The 17,587-nt window shown below is 53.5% G+C and overlaps 1 protein-coding gene across 2 annotated transcripts in view; it reads left to right on the top strand.

The window, feature by feature from the left end:
• The first annotated feature begins 3,736 nt into the window (after nucleotides 1–3,736).
• The window catches only part of BCAS4 (breast carcinoma amplified sequence 4), a 49,523-nt gene continuing 35,672 nt past the window's right edge, over nucleotides 3,737–17,587 (top strand). For both annotated transcript variants that reach the window (XM_054573373.1, XM_054573372.1), the window contains exons 1-2: nucleotides 3,737–3,916; nucleotides 16,058–16,129. In XM_054573373.1, the coding sequence (XP_054429348.1) occupies nucleotides 3,737–3,916; nucleotides 16,058–16,129 (252 nt within the window). The remainder of the gene's footprint in view (nucleotides 3,917–16,057; nucleotides 16,130–17,587) is intronic.

Genomic DNA, 17,587 nt, shown 5'->3' with positions numbered 1-17,587 from the left:
CAGAATTAGTTACTTGAATGATAAGTAAATTCATGTGGCTCAGGCAGGCTCTGCGGGAGAGGCAAGCAGGAGCCCAGGGCCCTGAGCGCAAGGAGACCCTCAGTCCTGTGGGCCAGCGCAGTGAGGCCCTCACAGTTTGTACTCTGAGTGCCTCTCTCCCCGGGCTCCCATTTGCAATTTAGGGTTCAAAGAGAAAAGCAATATGAAACTTCTTGGCAAGGTAAGGCCAGTTTTTTGACCTTGACTTAGTGGACACTGGGGAGCCACTGAAGAATTATGAGCAAGAAGGAAGATGACCAGAATGTGCTTTGGGAGGGCAGAGCAAAGAGTGGGCTGGTGAGGGCTTTTCTAACGGACCAGGCTGGGGCTATGGGGGCGGGAACAGGAACCGAAAGGGGGTTATCTTGGTGCTAGTATCAGGTAAGGACTTGGGTTCTGGAATCAGATCCTCCGAGTTCAAATCCCGACTTTTCCACTTACTAGTTACGATCCTGGGCAAGCTATTGAGCCTCACCGAGTCTCAGCTTCTTCATTTGTAAAATGGGCATCACAGCAGGGCCCGCCTACCCCCCCAGGACGTGGTGGAGCTTCAGCGAGGCCACCGATGTGAAGGGTTGAGAACAGTGCCTGGTGCAACAGTAAGCGCTCAGGGCACATTAGCCCTGAGGACCGATGCAGAGGCTAAGGGAGCACAGGATCCTCGCGTCTCCAGAGTTAAGCAAGCGAGGGAGCAGTGCAGATAGGAAGTGCCTGGGGGATCTTTTAAACCTCCACAAACCAAAGCCACACCCTAGGCCGACTAAATCTGTCTCTGAAGTGGGGTCTGGCCATCATTGTTTTCTGGAAGTTTCCCCGGAGCTTCCAGTATGCAGCTGAGCTCAGGAATCATTATTAATCTAGAACCTTGTGTGCCCGCGGCCTGAGCCGTGAGGACTGCCTGGTAGACAAGACACAGGCAGGCTACCATCTTGCAGCAGGAGGTGAAGCCAGATGGCGTGGAGGTGGAAGAGTGTGCGACCTCGGGCCCCAGCGGGGGACCTCTAGGGCTCCTGGGAGCCTTGAGGGCCTGGCGGTCACTGGCACCCCCAGACAAGGCTGGGATGGAGGCCGCCGCCCGCAGCCCGCACTCTTGGGCGACTGCGGAGCAGGAGGCTGGAGCAGCGGCTCTGAGCTGGGCTTGGGCGCCAGGGGGAGCTCGTGGGGACGGCCACGGCTCCATCCCCGCAGCTGGTTCAAACTGGTTTGGGCAGGGTGCGGCCTAGGCAGGCTGCATTCCGGGTCCCGGGTTTGCTGCCTGGTCTACGGTCTCCCCAAGATCTGGGGACACAGGGCAGGGCGCTGAGGCATGGGCCAATACGCTGAGAGGCGGGGAGATTTTTAAAAATTCATTCTTCTTCTTTTAAAATCATTCATTTGGCCTCCCACGGGGGTCCCTGGCTAACGGCCGCAGCAAGAGGGAGCCCCCCAGTTAGGGGTTTGACTCCGACTTTGCTGTGCATGGGACTGAGCTGCAGAGCTTTTAAAATGCAGGTGCCCAGCTCCCCAGAGATGCTGACGCAGAAAGTTGGAGCAGGGCTCCGGGCATCTGTATTTTTAGCAAACTGATTCTGAGGTAGCTGGGAGGGGGAGAGGAGAGACTAGAAACAATGACTGTTGGCCAGCCAACGTGGCCCAGAGTGTGAATCACCGAGATGCTTGGGAAGAGCCCACATCGCTTCCCCAGACACCCCATCTCCAGGGACAGGGGGTCTGGGCAGTCCGCACTTCCGGCTCATCCCAGGCTTTTTGTTTTGTTTTTAATGAGTCATTTTGGGCACTTAAAAAGTTTAAACAGTATAACCAGTATCAGCAGATGAAATAAAACATTGCAATTACAACTGAATACCTTTTCACACCCTTCCCCAATTTCCTCTGCCCCTCCCCTGCCCCACCCCAAGTACCCACTTGCCTAACTGTGGCACACCATTCTCAGGGACAGCTTTATACCCTCACTCCATATGTCTGTATCCATAAACAATATATAGTGTTCTTGCGCATGTTTTTAAAACTTTATGTTAATGGCAGAGTGCCCTACGGAGCCTTCTGTGACTTGCCTCCCCCCGCCCCGCGCCCCCTACAGCGTTGTCTTTGAGATTCATGCATCAGGGGAAGTTGTGCAGCGCTCAGGATTTTCGGGCTGATCTGAGGTCACTTCTGAGCTTTTCTGAGTGAGGGCCCTGGCCAGCCTGCAGGGCTGAGGGTCCGAGCTCCACTCTCGGGCGTGTGTGACGTGTGTGAGGCATGGAAGGGCTCAGCGTCAGGAAGGTCAGGGCGGTAGTGAACCGCCAAGTGCCGGTTCAGGGAGTTCCTATCAAATCCTCTTCCCAAGCACCTGAGGCCCAAGTCTTTGCCAAGAATTTTCTGGAAAATGACTCTGGCCTGAAGGCCTGAGTGTTTGGGCGGGGATGTGGAGAAATCAGCAGTGGGCAGATGTGGAAGTGGAAATTGTGCAGAGAGGGATTACCCAGAAGGCCGACCAAGCATGTGCCCACGCCCCCTACCTGGGCTCCTGAGATAAAATACAAATTCAGATTTAATTTGAGGGGGATGAGGGTCCGATATTTCTTAAAAATTTATTTGCAACCCTAAGCCCAGACCAATTTTTAAAAACGAATTTACTATTTTTTTTAAAGTCATCATAGCAAAAATGAGCACTCTAGTCCTTCCCGTACCTCTTTACCGTGTTTAGTGCTTTCTTCATGAGCAATGCATTGGCGGGGGGGTTCACTCCACCGTCTGCATCCTCTAAAGGGTTTAGAGAAGCCTCCTATGGGGCGCTAGGGGAGTCACATTTCCTGTGCTTAAGAACTCTCTGGGGAGTTTATTTCGAAAGCTGCCCCTGCAAGGAAGAGGGCCGCCACACCCACATTCCCGAATTTCCAGGACTCCCCGCCTGGCGCCGACCGGAGGCCGGAGGGGAGAGGGGCCTGGGGGCGGGGACGGCGGTCTTTAAACGAAAGGATCCTTTAGGAGAGCGGCTCCCTATCCTGGATGCGGGATGGATCACCCTCGGAGCTTTCAAAACAACCGTGCCCAAGCCCCGCCCCGCAGGATTCCGGCTGTCCCAGGCTTGGAGGAGGCCTGGCCTCCCGACTTCTAAGAGCTCCCCAGCGCTTTGCAAAGTGTTACAGACGCTGGGAACCATTGTTCCTCCAGATTCCAATGAAAAGGGGACATTTTACACTGCCGAAATTCAGACGTTGGGTGCGGCAAAAGTAACGCCTGCTTGAGTGTGGTTGGTAGGGTAATAATATGGATGTAATAATTTATAGTTTTAACTCAAACGTTTCACTTAAAATTTCATAGGGCGTGCTTGAGTGTGATATTGTGTTACAGAATTGCACGCTTATGATTTTGTAATAAAAGACTAAAAGACTGTGCAATAAAAGAGGCGTTATTTGTGCCGGACCCTGTACGTTGAAATCACCTTGTGAACTTCAAAAATACCGACGCCCTAGGTTCCCACCCGAGACCGTGTGTGGCCCGAATTTTTGGAAGTGTTTGTAAGAGCCCCAGGATATTGTAATCCGCGGGCCAGTTTGAGAATCTCTTGTTTACCAGGTGGTGCGAGGGCCGGGCTCAGTGAGCAACGCACGCCACTGGGTGGCGCTGCCCACTCGGTTCGGCGCTCTGGGAGGCGTGGGCCGCAGCCTCCGCCGGCACACCTGACCCGCCTCCGCCAGGCGGGCCGCGGGGCATGCAGGCGACCGGGGGCGGGGCTCCGAGGCCGGGGCAAGGTGACAGGCTCCCTGGCAGCCTCCGCCAGCTGGACCCCGCCACGCTCCTGATGCTGCTCTTGGACGCCGACAGGCCCGAGCCCGTGCGCAGCGGGGCGCGCGAGCTCGCGCTCTTCCTGACCCCCGAGCCTGGGGCTGAGGTAGAGGACGAGGGGAGGCGGGATGGATGTGCGGGAGGCGTGTCTCGGCGTTGGGGGGTCCCGGGCCCGCGCGCCCTGGGGGGGAAGCGGATGGGTGCGGAACCCCAGCGCGCTAGTACCCCGACGCGAACCCTATGCTTCCCTCGCATCCTCTCGCATCCGGCGGGAGGACTCCGGACCGGGAGTAGGGGCGCGAGGGTCCCCTTCTTCGCGGAGCGGTGACTCTTTGGCGCTACCTATGTGTGCGCGGCAGGTCGCGTCGGCTTCCCCTTCCAACGGACACCGCCCCCGGGGACCCAGATCGGGCTCCCATCCCCACCTAGGGCCCTCTAGCTTCGGCCAGGAGCTGCTGCCCTTTGCCCGGCTGGGCCCTGGCGGAGGCCGACCCCCTGCAGGGGCACTGGGCCGCTCCGCCCGGAGCTGTTTGCCAGGCGCCGGGGAGGAGGCGGACGGGCTGCGTCTGTGCGGGGACGCACCCGGCCTCGGTCCCGTCTGTTGCTAGGAGGGAAAATACCTCGTCTCTGCCTGCACTTACTATTTTAAACGCGCAGAATAAAAAGTAGATCTAAAACTAGACCCTTCTTCCAGCGGAAGCCAATCTGTTGACAGTGCCGTGAAAGAGTTACTTAACCGAGTCCGCAAGGAGTTATTTAGGTAGGACTAGAAATTCAACTCATCCTTTTTTACATCTAAAAAGCAGTGCAAAAGTACATAAAATAAAGTGAATGCCCACTCCCTTTGGTCTCCCCTGCAGACCCTAGTTCCCTGAGATAACCGTCAGTAAGAGTTTGGTATACAACATTGCAAACATTTTAAAAATACATTTACAAATGTGGGCATGCGTATAAATAATGATATATATTCGTTTTCATAAAACCCCACTCGATACTGTAATACTGTTCTACAACTTGCTTTACTCAAAACAGCACGGACAAATGGGGAGTGACCGCTAATGATAAGGTACCAAGAGCTGCTTTTCAGGGTGATAAAAATGGTCTGTATTAGTGGGGATGGTTACACAATTTTGCGAATATACCAAAACCCACTGAATTGCACACTTTTAAAAGGGTGAATTTTATGGTATGTGAATGACATCTCAATTTTTTAGAATAGCATGTCCAATGGAAATCGATCCTGAGCCACAAATGTGAACCATCCATATAATTTTAGATATTCTAAGAGCCACATAAAAAAAGGAAAAAGAAACAGGTGCAATTACATTTAATTATGTAAAATAACAACGTATCCAGGAGATCATTTCAACATGTCATTGGTGTAAAAAAAAAAAAAAAGGTCAATGAGATTTTTACATTCTTTTCATTGCACTAAGTTTTTGAAATCAGGTTTTTAATATTGAACTTACAACACATCTCAGCGGGGACCAGCCACATTGTAAGCGATTGATAATCACCTGAGGCTGGCGGCTTCCCTAGGAGAGTGTGGGTCTGTATCATTCTTTGGCTCCCTAGTATCCCACGATGAAATAACAATTACTCCTATTTCCTGGGCACATACTGTGTGCAGTGTCATGCGTCATGGGTCTGCCTACTGGCAGCGACCCAGGGGCTAGGAGGTGGTCCTGTCGATCAGGGAATAAGAGACATCCTATGGGTGTACTGTGACTTCTGGCTCATGCCCCCAGGGATGGGCATTTAGGTTGCCTACAGATTTTTACTGGTTTAAGTAGAGACTTTTTTGTCTCTTTCTCCCTTGCTCTCAACAGCACGATGTCCCTGTGCCCAGTGGCTAAACCTGAGCATCATTTGGTCTCTATTAGGAACAGCCTTTGAGAGGAACTGCGTGCATTAACTTCATTTTCTCACCCAGGGCTCCCTTTAATGCAGAGGCGGGCCAGCTCACGCTCATTTGTAAGGGCCCTAATGAAGAGCCCGGCTCCCGGTAGCTCTGCGCAGCAATAAACTCACTTAGAGCGCTTGCTGAAGTTTATTTACCGAAAGCAGCAGAAACTATCAGAGTCATCATCTGCAGCCTCTACTTAAAGCTGAATTCAGGAGCAGGTCGCTGAGCTGAGGCTGTTTGCAGATGGGCAAAGGAGTGGGACAAGGGAAGTCTGGTTTGGGAACAGGTATGGGCAGCAGGTCCCCCCCACTAAGTGGCCTTTCTCCTGGACCACTTTCAGCTTCTAAATGGAGCTGTAGGCGGTCTCAGACCAGCCCACTCCAGTCCTCTGGGTGTCCTGCGGTTCCAGGCGAAGTAGACCCGCCTCACTGACCACCTAGATGAACCCCTGTGCTGTGGCAGGCGCCAGGGATACCACAGCAGTGAAACGCCTGAGGGTCCTGCTCTCGCGGGACAGTAAACATGGAACACACGGAACCTCTACATGTGACAAATGCCATGGAGAATGTGACATGGAGTATGTGATAGTGGATATCCGTGTGTTAAGGGGCGGGGACGGCCTCTCAGAGAAAGCCAAGACCTAGTAGTGACTATAGAGGAAGATACAGGGAAGAACAGAGATCTAGGACCCAGCAGGGTGAGTTGCAGAGGGACCCCCACCTTGTCTGGGTGAGGTCAGGGAGGGCTTCCCTGAGGAAGTGTCATTTCAGGCTGAGCCCTGAAGCATGAATAGGAGTTGGCTGAGAGGGAGAAGCAAAATATTCCAGGCGGAGGGACTAGAACTTGCAGAGGCCCTGGGTGGGACGAAGCAAGTGTTCCTTGGGACAGAAGGGAGCAGAGGGAGATGTGGCTACCGAGGGGGGCAGAAGCCGGGCCCAGGACTCTGTTCCGTCTCACTGGACAGGATGCAGGAGCTCATGAGGCACAGCGGCAGGGCTTGAGGCTGACTGGCAGTGAGCATTCTACTCTTCCTGGTGCCCTGGGCGTTTTCTGTCCAACCAGCTTTTTTGTGTTTTATTTTCTCTTTTTCTGGTTTGAACTTCCTCTTTTGGGGGAAATTTCAGGGGGGAGGGTCTCCGGAAAGCTGCTTCAAGGTGGCAGGGAGAGACGTTCACCTCTTGGATGCTCTGTGACTTACAACAGAGGGGAGCTCAGGGACCCCCCCATACCCCACCAACCGGCTGAGCACCGATGCCCCCACCCACGGGTGAATTTCTGAGCAGGCTCTTTCAGAATTCTGCTTGCTTCCTGTGCTAGGACACAGGACAGGCACGGCCCCCAGATGAGGTGGACGGCTTAGGTGGAAGGCGGTGAAGGAAGCCAGCACTTTCTCATCCCCTGGGGTCTCTGCTGGAGTGAGCGGAGGATGATGGCAGAGGACGCACCTGGGACCTTGAACCACAGGGGGATTGGATCAGGGATTGCAAACTGGTGGCTCAGAGGCTGAATCCAGCACTTGCGTGTGATTGGTTCAATCCAGAGAGGGTTTTTTTCAAAGGGGAATTTTCATTTAGAAAAAAACAAAACAAAACCCTGAGCTTCTTGTGTATTTAATATAATGAACAGTCTGGTAATCCTAGGTGCATGTTTCCTCGCTGCAGCCCTGTGTTTGCCACAGTCTCCACCTTTCCCTATTGTCTCCCCCATACTGAAGCTGGTGCCCGTCATTCTTTGCCCTTGTGCTTGAACTTTTGATTTTTCTGTAGTCATAAGAGGAAAGAGAACTATTTTACCAAATCATGTGCCTGGACTAAAGTAGAAAGACATAAATTAACCAAAGATGCCTTTGAGTTTTAAGAAAAGTGTAGAAGAGGCCGTTTCTTTGTAGAAGCAAAGAATATTCTATTGACTCCAACCTGCAAACACCATGTGCCTATGGGAACCCCCTCTCCCCCGACATGTTCTGTCCCTGTGACTTGCTGATCCCCTTTGGGCATTCGAACTTGAGATGTTCAGGTTAGAAGCCTGTGGGTAGAGCCGCGCACAGTCCACTCTGTCTCAAGCTGTGGTTCTGGATTAATTTGTTCCTCGGATCTTTAGGGCAGACCTGCTGTGTGCTGGGCGCTGCGCTGGGCACGGGGCGAGGCGGGTGAGACAGCGGTGGCACCCGCCCTCGGATGAGCAGACTCATAATGGCTGAAGGAACTAAGGGCAATAAATGCCAGGACGGAGGCAGCTGAGGGGCCAGGATGGAGACACCGGGAGGACTGGAAGGAACCGCAGGGCAAAGGTCTGGCGGCGTGTGCATCGCCCGCAGCGGGGAGCATGAGGAGGTGCCGAGTGGGTGATGGCGGGGGTCGGGGGGCGGTGCCAGGGCCAAGCCAGGGGCCGTGGGCGTGGAGACTGGATGCGATTCTGGGGTCCCGGGTAGAGGGCCTGGTCAGGTGGGGCCAAGCGGTGGGAGGACGGGAGCCCTGGAGCCGCACGGCCTGGGTTCAGATCTCGCCTCTGTACTCGGTGCGCCTCGGCGCCTTGTCTCGTCTGGTGTGGTAGTTGTAGGCTGGATGAGATTATCCACGGCAAACGCTTGGAATGCGGTCTGGCCCACAGTAAGCAGCTTGGAAACGTGAGCGACTATTTATGTGCCCATCCTACAGATGTGTGCTGAGCAGGTGCAGACACGGCGCCAGGCGTGTGAGGGGCACCTTCGTCCTTAGGGTTCCCAGTCAGCGCAGGTGAGAAGGTGCGGGTGACTGCCGCACGCTAACTGCTCTATACGGTGTTTGGCAGTGGGTGATGTCAGCCCTTCCCTTGTGCTCAAAGATCACAAATTTTCACTCACCAGCACGCCCCCTGTCAGCCTGGAAGTCCAGCGTTAACTTTCTGACCTATATATCCGAGGCCAACCATAGATTCCAGTGTTTGCTTTGCAGAACACAGCTGCCAAACACATGGTCCGAATGAGCCACTGGCTGTTGTAAGCTGTCTCGGGACCTGCAAGCGTGGCAGGACTTTGGCCTGTGGGTTTTTTAAAAAAGTCAACAGGAGTCATTCTGCTTTTGAAATTAAGTTTTGTTTTAAAAATTAAAAAAAAAAAAAAATGTATGCGGATGCCACACAATCCCAAGGCCCTAGTGGCCAGACAGCAGTGAGCAAGACCCTCCTAGTCGGGGGCTGCAGCGACCCCCCTCCCCGCCCCGCTGCTCTCTCCACGCTGTTCAGGCCTGGGTCCCCTTCCAGGGCAGGCGTGGCAGGTTCTTCCTCTCCCCCTCCCCGCCCCCCCACCTGCATCATGCTTTTCTCACTCAATATATCTTGGAGGTCTTTCCAGATGAGTGCAGAGAGAGTGGCCCGATCATTTCAGCTGCTAAACAGAATGTAATGGCCTGTCCGAGTTACAATTTTGGTAGCCCTTCCTGTGTTGATGGCGTTTAGGTTGCGTGGAGCCTTTTGCTGTTACAAAATCCGCTGCAATCAGGATTTTTCTGCAAGTTAAGTCTGTCCGGTGGATACCTAGAGGGAGAATGACTGGGTCCAAGGATACGTGCATTTTAAATTTTGACTGCTGTTGCCAAAGTGACCTCCTTAGAAGTCAGGGTCAGGGCATGTGAAGAGTAGAGTAGTCCGCCCTGTGTGGACTCTCAGCCCTCAAGGTCAAGGGCCTGCTGGGGACAGGGTGGGAAGTCTTATCTGCCCTGCTTTGGGGGCCAGAGAGGGAGGAGTTCCAGCCCAGGGCCCTGCGGAGAATCCTTTCATCCCGGCTGGTCCCGCCCCTGGAACCTTCCGCCGTCTTTTCAGCCCCTGCATCCTGTGCCCCGCGAGGAGGCTGCTTGTTCTGCCGCCCTTCGGGCTGGTACAAGGGTGGCACTGACATCCAACAGACCTTCACTTTTGCTGTCGTCTGAAGGGGCCACCACGCGCGCTTCCGGGGAAGAAGTGACATTCCTCATTATGTGCCCTGGGTGCGGGCAGGTGCCTCGGCCGCTGGGCTCGGTTCCTACTCCGGGCCCGGCGTGGCTGGGGGAAGCCCAGGGCAGCTGCAGAGCCTGGTGTTGAGCAAAAGCCTAAAACCCACCTGGGACTGCGCGTGGCTGCGAATGGGTGTCCTTGGGCGGGCCCAGTGATTTGATTTAAAAAATTCTAAGGAGTTGCCGGTTTCCAAAAAGTGGGAAGTTTCAAATAGAAATCCAGATATCTGGCCTCTCCAAAGCTGTTGCAGTAAAAAGTGCGGGACTTCAGGTGAGCGGCCCTGTTCCTGGCCTGGGCTGAGGGGACCTCGTAGTTTCTAGGAGGAGTCTCGCGTGTTTACAGCATTACTGTCATATAATTCACATACCAGGCAACTCACCCACGTGAAGTGTACAATTTAACGGCTTTTCGTCTCTTCACAGAGTTACACAACCATCAACCGCAATCCATTTTACAATGTTTTCATTACCCCCCCGAAGAAGCCCTCTTCCCCCTTAGCTCTCGCTCCTCCCCCGCCCCTCCCCCCCCCGCCCCCGCACTAATCTACTTTCTGTCTCCACAGATTTGTCTTTTCTGGACATTTTATATGTTTGTGTTTTATAGACACTAATAGACCAGGGATTTGAAGGCCCCATTTAGCCTGTAGACAGGTTTGTTTGGCCATCAGTGTTTTTTAAATTTTTAGTTTAGTTTTGAACACTTTTGAACTGGGAGAGTTCGCATAAATGTCTGGACCGTTGTTTGTTGTAAACAAAACAGGTTTGGCACGTTTCCACCTGGAGTGACCTGCTGGAGCCGAGTAGCAGCCACCCTCTTTACGTGCAGCAGTGGGTCTCCATTAGCCACAGGTCCCACCCCTCCCTTGTGTCTCCCTGCCTGGTGTGTCACCTGCCACTTATTCTGCTCGTTGCTGCTGTGTTTCTAAAAGAAAAGTAAAAGTTCTCCATCAAAAGTAGGAAACTGAAGACAAGCAGTATGCTGGAAACCATTCTTAAGCATGACCCAATTCCCTTGTGTTCATTTCCTGCCTGGTTTCCGGGTCCCTCTGAGTTTGGACACCCTAGCAGGGTCCAAGTTACAGTCGTCTCTTTTATGGGAATAGCATCTCTCTGAGAGAAACCCAGAGAGAGTACTTCATTGACCCTCTTCAGCTTCCATCTCGAGACAAGAGTGTCTGAGGATTGTTTTTCTGCAGTTTTCAAACGGGGAAACTGAGGCACAGAGACGGTCGGAGATGTAGTTAAGGCCACACAACCGTCTAGGCAGGGGCCCCTCCCGGAGAGTGCATTTCCTCTTCCCCTGTTCCCAGCTCATTTTTCATGCCTTCCTCCCTCTTTCCTTTCTTTCTTGCAATGGATATTCATGGAGCACTGTACTGGGGACTGATTGTCAGCTAACAAGCTGCCCCAAACCTTAGTGGCTGAAAGCAGCTACGGGTTTATGGTGCATGATTTTGCCAGCGGGTGGGGCTCGTCTGAGCGGTCCTTCTGCCCCCATGGTGCCAGCTGAGCCTGCTCACGGGGCCGCCGGAGGCTTGGCCACACCGGAAGGTCCAGCAGGGCCTCACCCATCAGATAGCTGGTGGTGTTGGCGGGAGCATCTCGGTTCTCCTGCATGTGGCCTCTCCAGCAGCACGCCTGGGATTCCTCACGTGGCCGTTGTTCTCCAAGAGGGTGACTTAGATGCTGCGAAGTCTCTTGAGATCTAGACCCAGAAGGCACAGAACGTAGCTTCTACCACATTCTACCAGCTGGAGCCAGTCGCAGGCCAGGGCAGAGTCCAGGGTGGGCAGGAATGGACCCCACATCTTCATGGGCAAAGTCGTATTGCGCAAAGGCGCGTAGGGTAGCGGGGGATGGAGGGCCAGCTCTAGAAACACAAGCACCCACTATGTGCCAGGCATTGTTCTAAGCTCTGGGAATACAAAGGAGAATAAAGGGACTAAAACCCCAACCCCCAGGAGCTTCTATTCCGCTGAAGGGAAATGGCAGGAAACAAGTAAAACATACAGCACAGTGGTAAAACTAATGACAAACAAATTGAGATGGGACAGGGAGTGGAGGGGGAGTGGCAAGGTCAGGGGAGGCCTCACCGAGGAGAGACATTTGAGCAAAGGAAGCATGGGATGAGCTTTACCAGCAAAGGGAAGAGCAGGTGCAAAGGCGCTGGGGTGAGGATGTGGCTGATGTGGTTGGTGGGGAGTGAGCAGTAGGTGATGAGGCTGGGGCGGGGGTGGAGGGTGCAGATGGTATAGAGAACGGGGGGCTCTATTTGGCATTTCTGAATGAGGTGGAGAACAAGAGAGAATTTTTAAAAACTAAGATATAATTCATATAAAATCGACCATTGGAAAGGATATAATTCAGTGCTTTTTAGTATACTCACTATGCTGCACAAATATCACCATGACCTAATTCCAGAACATTTCCATCACCCAACAAAGAAGCCCCACAGCCATCAGCGGCTGTCCCCTATTCCCCCTTCCTCTCATTTCCTGGGGGAAGAAAACCACTAGTATACTTTCCGTCTCTGTGGATTTGCCTCTTCTGGACACTCACAGCAAAGGAATCACGTAACACATGACTTTTGCGTCTGGCTTCTTTCACTCAGCATGTTTTCAAGGATCCCCCATGATGCAACATGTATCAGAACATCACGCCTTTCTATGGCTGAATAACATTCCACCATGTAGACAGACCACATTTTGTCCATTCAAACACGGACGTGAGTTATTTCTACTTTTTGGCTACGATGAATAGCGTACAAGCTTTTGTAACAACCTGCGTTCTGGATATGTTTGGATATCCTTTTGCATGCATTGCTGGACCGTGGGGCCCCTCTGTGTTTAAGCGTTTGAAGAACTGCCGGCCCGGTTCCCAGCGCTGCTGCATGACTTCACGTTCCCACCAGCAGTGGATGAGGGTTTCCGTTGCCCCACATCCTCACCAGCACTTGTCACTTTCCATTTTTGTCGCTGTGGCCATCCTGGTGACTGCGAAGTGGAGGAGTGGAAGATTGTGAGCAGAGGAGGGGTTTGGTTTTAACAGGATCTTTCAGGGGAGTGGATCAAGGAGGAGCAAAAAAGGAAGTGGGGGACCAGCGAGCACCTTCTGCACTGGTTGCAGCAGCAGGGACAGTGCCATGTGCCAGGGAGGTGGCGGGGAGGAAAAGTCGAGGGATTTGGGGTGCATTTTTAAGGCATAAGTGAGAGGATGTATGTACGGATTGGATGGGATGAGGAGTGAGAGAGATGAATCAAGGATGCCCCCAGATATCCGGCCGGAGCAACCGGACAATGGCATTTCCATTTGTTGAGTTGGAAGAGACCATGGGTGGAGGGTCTTTGAGTTTTCTTGTGCCGGTCACTTGGAGGCAGGGGCAAGCCCCCCTTTTTTTCTTTTTCTTTCTTCTTTTCTTCCTTCCTCCCTTCCTTCCTTTCTTTCTTTCTTTTTTTTTTTGCCAGCCCAGCTGGGAAGTTTTGATTGGCACTTTGGGAGGGGGAGGGATGTGGAAGAAGAAAGCAAACGCCATGATTCAAACGTGTTAAAAAAAAAAAAAAGTCCCTGGCCGTGCCCTGAATGTTACTTAAAGCGAGCCATTTGTGTCCTTACCCTCGGGGTGGGACAATTTGTGCCCGGAGAGTTACAAAGGACGGCAGGGGCATTCATTCTGATTATGGGCTGGTTAAAAGGGTGTGTGGGCTGCAGCCTGCAGGACTCTGGTGGCAGAGGCTACTTAGGGGATTATCTGGAGGGAAAATTATCCCGTGAATGATTTGTGGCGTGGCAAGGTGGCTAATCCCGAGCTTCCGCGCGTTGGCTGCGAGTGTCTTGGGGCTCCTTCCTCCCTGAGCCCACCAGGCAGTGAGCAGATGCCTTCTGGGCTCTCTCCTGCTTTGGGGCACTGCCCTGAGACTGCAGCTGACAGGTAGCAATAAAGGGAGCACACTTTCCCCTCTCCCAAGAGCACCTGGCGGTTTTGGGCTTCAGCGCCGGAGTCAGAGTGCTCGGGGGCAAATCCGGCTTCTATACTTCTGAGCTGTGTGACCTTGGGCAAGTGACTGAAGCTCTCTGGGCTTTTGTTTCTCAGTCCCTGAAAGGGGGGAAATCCCAGCACCTGCTGTACAGCGTTCTCCTGAGACTCAAACGAGACAGTCCATATGGTGGCTAGACCTTGTTTTTATGAGAGAGCTATAGAAAGCACCTACTGTGTGGCAGCACTCCCTCAAGCGATTTAGCCACATTTACTCTGTCAGCTTAACCTCTTAAGAGCCCTGCTTAGTGGCAGTTCCTGGCACAGGGGAGCCCACAAAAACGTAGGGTCACATGGCTGGCAAAAGAAGAGACGGGATTTGAACCCAGGACCAACTACCTTTCTCTGCATGCCAGGATGGCTTGAACTGTGCTTCCTGTGCACAACAAGCTCAGGCAGCCTGTCCAGCTGGGGCGGGTGTCCACTGTGCTGGGCCCTGCTCCGCAGGGGGTCTCCAGCCCCCCTCTGCCCCCCACCGTCTCCTGGTCTCCCGTCTCGCTGGGTTTCCTCTGCATCAGAAGGAACAGCCAAACCCTCTCCCACCTTCTTTCTCCCTTAGCGTTCAAGACACTTTTTAACCACGATTTTGGGGGAGAACTTCCTGTGTGTTTCCTCCCGCCATCGAGGTTGCCTCCCCCTGTCAAGAACCCCCCTTTCAGGTACTGAAATAGTCCCAGCTGCGAGATGAAGGTTCCAGAGCTTAAAATTGCAACCGCGGACTATTTATACTGCAGCCGGAAAGATGTCTCTTCGCACAGCCGCTCACTTTGTTGTGGTGGCGACGCTCCGCTGCAAGCAGCCGGCTCTGGCTCTGTACAAACATTTCTTGGGGACAAGTGGGCGGTGAGGGAGCCCTCAGGTGTGGGGGCCGGTACCAGGCCTGCCCAGAAACGTTCGTGGCGTCTCCCTGGAGCAGAATGCTGTGGCCCGCAAAGCCAGAGAAAGAGGTTCCTGGTCTGGGTGAAGGTCCTTCCTAGATGCCTGGTACTCAAACACCAAACAGACAAAGGAACAAAACAAAACAAAACAAAACAGGCATTTTATAAGCTATGAATGTTGTACCTACCTGGGGGGAAAATGTTCAAACTAATTTTTACAAAGGTGATGAAAACAGGGGTTATAAACAGGCAGACCCTTTCACATTCATGTTTAGGTTGGCCCACGGAGTGTTAAAAAAATTATTTTTTTTGGATTTGTGCCACTGTTGAAAAATTGGGATCTTTCGCATAAAATGAGAATTTCTGGGCTCTTGGTAAATGGGAGGACGCGGCACCCCCAGGCTGCCTCCTGACGGCCGCCGGTGGCCGGCTGCCCAGGCCCTTGGCGACCACCGTGAGACCCCGCAGCCCGCTGACACCCACACGTCGCCGCCTGCCCCTGATGGCTTGAGTTTGGGACCCATGAAATATCATAAAACCTTCAAGTCTCCCTCTCAGACCCTCCAATACCCGCTCTCCAGGGATGAGTACACACCATAAATAGGGTTTCCAGAGAAGCGACAGGGTGCCCAATGAAAATTTGAATTTCAGGTCAACAACGAATAGTATTTTAGTGTGAGTATATATCCCCTAACTATTCACGGGCTGGGACGTGGTGGAGGCCTTTGTCTGTTGACCACACACGTATCTTGGTCTTGTTACAAGGTGAGGCTTGTGTCCTGCATCTTCTGCAAGTCGTGTTTCCTCTCTGGGGTGTTTCTTTCTTTTTAAAGATTTATTTATTGATTTGAGAGAAAGAGAGGAACGTCAGTTTGTTGTTCCACTTATTGATGCATTCATTGGTTGCTCCTCATATGTGCCCTGACTGGGGATTGAACCTGCAGCCTTGGAGGATCAGAATGATGCTCTAGTCTAAGTAACTGAGCTACCCAGCCAGGGCTCTCCAGGGTGTTTTGCAGAAGGCCTTTCTCGGGGTCTGTAAGAGCAGATTTTGAGGCCGTGGACTCAAACCAACGTCAGCACCCTGGCCCCACTGTGGGCCAGCTGGGCAGCCCCAAGCAGGCTGCCTCATCTCTCTGAGCCTCTGTTTGTTCTTCTGAGCAACGGGCACGATGAGGATAGATTTGTTATTTCCTCTTGATATTCTGTCATTTCTTCGGAAAGCCGCGTAGAGTGGATGGTCCACGGGGGCTTTAACCTGTCCTCAGGTGTCAAGATTGCTGCCAACTTATTGCCGTTTCAAAGTGAGGCTGTGGGAGGTTTTGAAAAGGGAACGGAGGTCTGGAGGGAACGGGGCAGATAATTCTAAGATTTAGTTTCTTTTTTTTTTTTCTTTTTAATTGAAGGACGCTTGTCTCCCTGGAAACCACTTGCTAATCTCCAGGATATTGTCTCTTTCCAGGCGAAGGAGGTGGAGGAGACCATCGAGGGGCTGCTCCTGAGGCTGGAGGAGTTCTGCGCTCTGACTGACATGGTGAGTGTCTGCCGGGCCGTGAGGGTCGACACCCGGGCGCCACGCCGGCCCTTCCTGGAGGTGTTCTGGGGAAGCCTCCCAAGTGGGGATGGAGCCACCAGAAGGAGTGGAGATTAGAAGGAGCAGGTCTCGCACACTCTGCTCCCACTCTCTCCCACTCCCAACCCCAGGGCGTCCTCAGGCAGCCATCTTGGCCACGTCCTTCCCCCCAGATGGCTTTCATTCCACGGAGGAGCCAGGAGCAGGCCACCAGGTGGCACTCTCGGGCCCCGATGCGGGGAGCCGTTCAGCGGGGATGCTAAGACTATATTTAACTTTCCCTGGCTCTGCGCAGCCCGCCAGGCAAACATGGAGACGGCCAGGAAATGGCTTCAGGCCCGTGAGGCCTAGGAGGAGCCTGCCCCGGGCCGCGGCCCGCGGTGGGGTGGGCGTTGGGCTCTTTCCTGAATCCTTCTGCTCTCTCCACTTCCGCCTCCTACCCTGTTCTTTTTTGGTTTTGTGTTTCTTTGGGGTTTTGGACCCAGCCCCCTTGACTGGGTGGGGCAGAACATGGACACAGTACCTCCGGCCCAGAAGATGAACTCTCCACTCCAGGTTCTGTAGAAATCTCCCCAGCATCCTGGTGTCCCCGAGCCTGCTGCCAGCAGGTGTGAGGCCCAAAGGAGCAGTGATAGAATTTTCTGGAAATCCCAAGCTCATTAAAGCTACCCGAGGTGGAGGCTTCGGCCTGGAAGCCCAAAGGCCAGAGTTCGATGTTGTGACCAGGCCCTGCCTGTCCCTGGAGCCGGGGAAGCCGGCCTGGGCCCAGTGGGATAGGTTTGTGCCCGCCCCGAGAAGCCAGGTCTGTGGGAGCCCAGGCCAGTAACAGGAGCAGCAGCCCCAGGCATTGACTCAACATCTACTTTGTGCCAGGTCCCTGTGTAATCTCGCCTCCCCTAGAGGCAGCCCAGCGCGGTGGGCTCCCTGCCGTCCCGCTCATTCAGCAGGCCTACCTTGTGCCAGCCTGGGGCGCACGGCGTGAACAGGCAGGCACTGCCCACGAGGACCTGTGTGCGCTTTCCTCCGGAGAGCCGATTTCTCAGTTCAGGGGGTGGTTCGGGGGGAGCTGGGTACTGAGACAGACTCTGAATGGACTGCCTAGTCCTTTCCTCATCGCCAGCTATTGGATGCCTTCCCTGACAGAGTCCCGTGTGAGTCTGAGGATGCGAAGAGTCCGCCCCGCCTCTGTTCCGTCTGAGCCCCCACTCTGCCGGGGGAGCCTGATTTCGGTCCCAGGCTCTGACATTTTGGGCAGAAATGCTGTCATGATGGTATGCTCAGGGGCAGAGGGAGGCTGCAGGAGTTTTGAAGAGAGAAAGGGGGTCTGGAAGGAATGGGGCATGTAATCCTAAGCCTTAGTTTGCTTAAAAAAAAAAAATTAGAGCAGAGGCATTAATTCTGCCTGGGAAATGGGGAAGG

Source organism: Pteronotus mesoamericanus, unplaced genomic scaffold (genome assembly GCF_021234165.1).
Source record: "Pteronotus mesoamericanus isolate MK-2021 breed Mesoamerican mustached bat unplaced genomic scaffold, CSHL_Meso_final contig_25, whole genome shotgun sequence".
NCBI classification, from domain to species: domain Eukaryota; kingdom Metazoa; phylum Chordata; class Mammalia; order Chiroptera; family Mormoopidae; genus Pteronotus; species Pteronotus mesoamericanus.
Note: the sequence above shows the minus strand (reverse complement) of the source record. Positions and strands in the feature narration are given on the sequence as shown.